This window comes from Contarinia nasturtii, unplaced genomic scaffold (assembly GCF_009176525.2).
Source record: "Contarinia nasturtii isolate CC-2019 unplaced genomic scaffold, AAFC_CNas_1.1 Cnas_scaffold_6404, whole genome shotgun sequence".
In the NCBI taxonomy this organism is placed as follows: domain Eukaryota; kingdom Metazoa; phylum Arthropoda; class Insecta; order Diptera; family Cecidomyiidae; genus Contarinia; species Contarinia nasturtii.
The window spans coordinates 1-1,313 of NW_022203662.1; the positions used below are offsets into that span (position 1 = coordinate 1).

At 31.7% G+C, this 1,313-nt stretch overlaps 1 protein-coding gene across 1 annotated transcript; it reads right to left on the reverse strand.

Annotated features, from left to right (window-relative positions):
- Positions 1–145: 145 nt before the first annotated feature.
- Positions 146–1,112, reverse strand: LOC116351839 (ankyrin repeat domain-containing protein 65-like; the record flags this gene model as incomplete). The annotated part of the gene is made up of 5 exons (XM_031783988.1): positions 146–244; positions 377–475; positions 551–649; positions 733–831; positions 1,014–1,112. Coding segments are annotated over 5 exons (495 nt in total), but the record flags the coding sequence as incomplete, so codon positions are not given.
- Positions 1,113–1,313: the final 201 nt, after the last annotated feature.

Here is a 1,313-nt window from a genome sequence, read left to right on the forward strand (position 1 = left end):
GTTATTTTGATCGTTGACATTCGCTCCGTTTTTAAGTAGCACTTCAATAACTCGCGCATGGCCTAGGGAAATGGTTTTGATACAAAGCTTAAGAAATGTTTTATAATTTATATTTTCAGGAGAAATTTATTGAACTTTAAATCACCGTTATCTGCAGCACCATGTATTGGTGAATATCCGTCGTTATTCTTGATATTTACAAGGGTACCATTTGTGATCAGTAATTCAACAACACGTTCATGTCCTTGATTTGATAAAATGTTCATGTTCTTTTGTTAATACATTTCGATATGAAATACCGTATTTCAAATACGCTCCTTTCCATTACGTTATTTGAAGAAAAACGCATTTAAAGTAATTTAATATGATCATTTACCATTTACAGAAGCTGCATAAATTGGTGATAATCCAATGTTATCTTTCAAATTAATATCTGCGCCATTCTTAAGCAATAGTTCAACTACATTTGAGTGACCTGAGATTAAATGAGATTCAAATATTATTCTCTATATTTCGAAAGAGTGGCAAAAGTGAATTTCAATTGAACTACCTCTTTCCGCAGCCATATACAAGGCAGTTTCTCCTACGCTATTTTGATCATTCATATTTGCTCCGTTTTGAAGTAGCACTTCTACAACTCCGTCATGACCTATGGAAATGGTTTTGTTATAAAATTCAAAAAATATCGTGTAATTTATAATTTGTAGAGAAGTTTTTTGATTTTGAAGTGACCTTCTTGAGCGGCGGCAATTATTGGTGACCATCTGTAGCTATTTTTCAAAATAATATCCGCGCCATTCTTAAGCAATAACTCAACAACATTTAAGTGACCTAGAGAAAAAAGAGATTTAATTATTTTGGGTGATTAATTGAATCACAGGGGACCTATCACTTTGATTATACAGTTCTTAAAACGCCATAATATAGATTTCTATGGATTTCAATTAAAATGCCCCTTTCTTCTATTCATGTTGAAAAAAAATAATGTTAAGTAATTGAATATGATTATTTACCATTGAAAGAAGCTGTATAAATTGGTGACCATCCGTAATTGTCTTTCAAATTAATATCTGCGCCATTCTTAAGCAATAGCTCAACAACATTTGAGTGACCTGAATGAAAATGAGATTCCAAATTGGAATTTCCAATATTACTCTCTATATTTAGAAAGTATTGCTAAAGTGAATTTCAATTGCATTACCATTTTTCGAAGCCAAATACAACGCAGTTTCTTCATCGTCATTTTGATCGTTAACATTTGCACCATTTTTAAGTAGTAATTCAACAACTCCGTCATGACCTATGGAAATGAT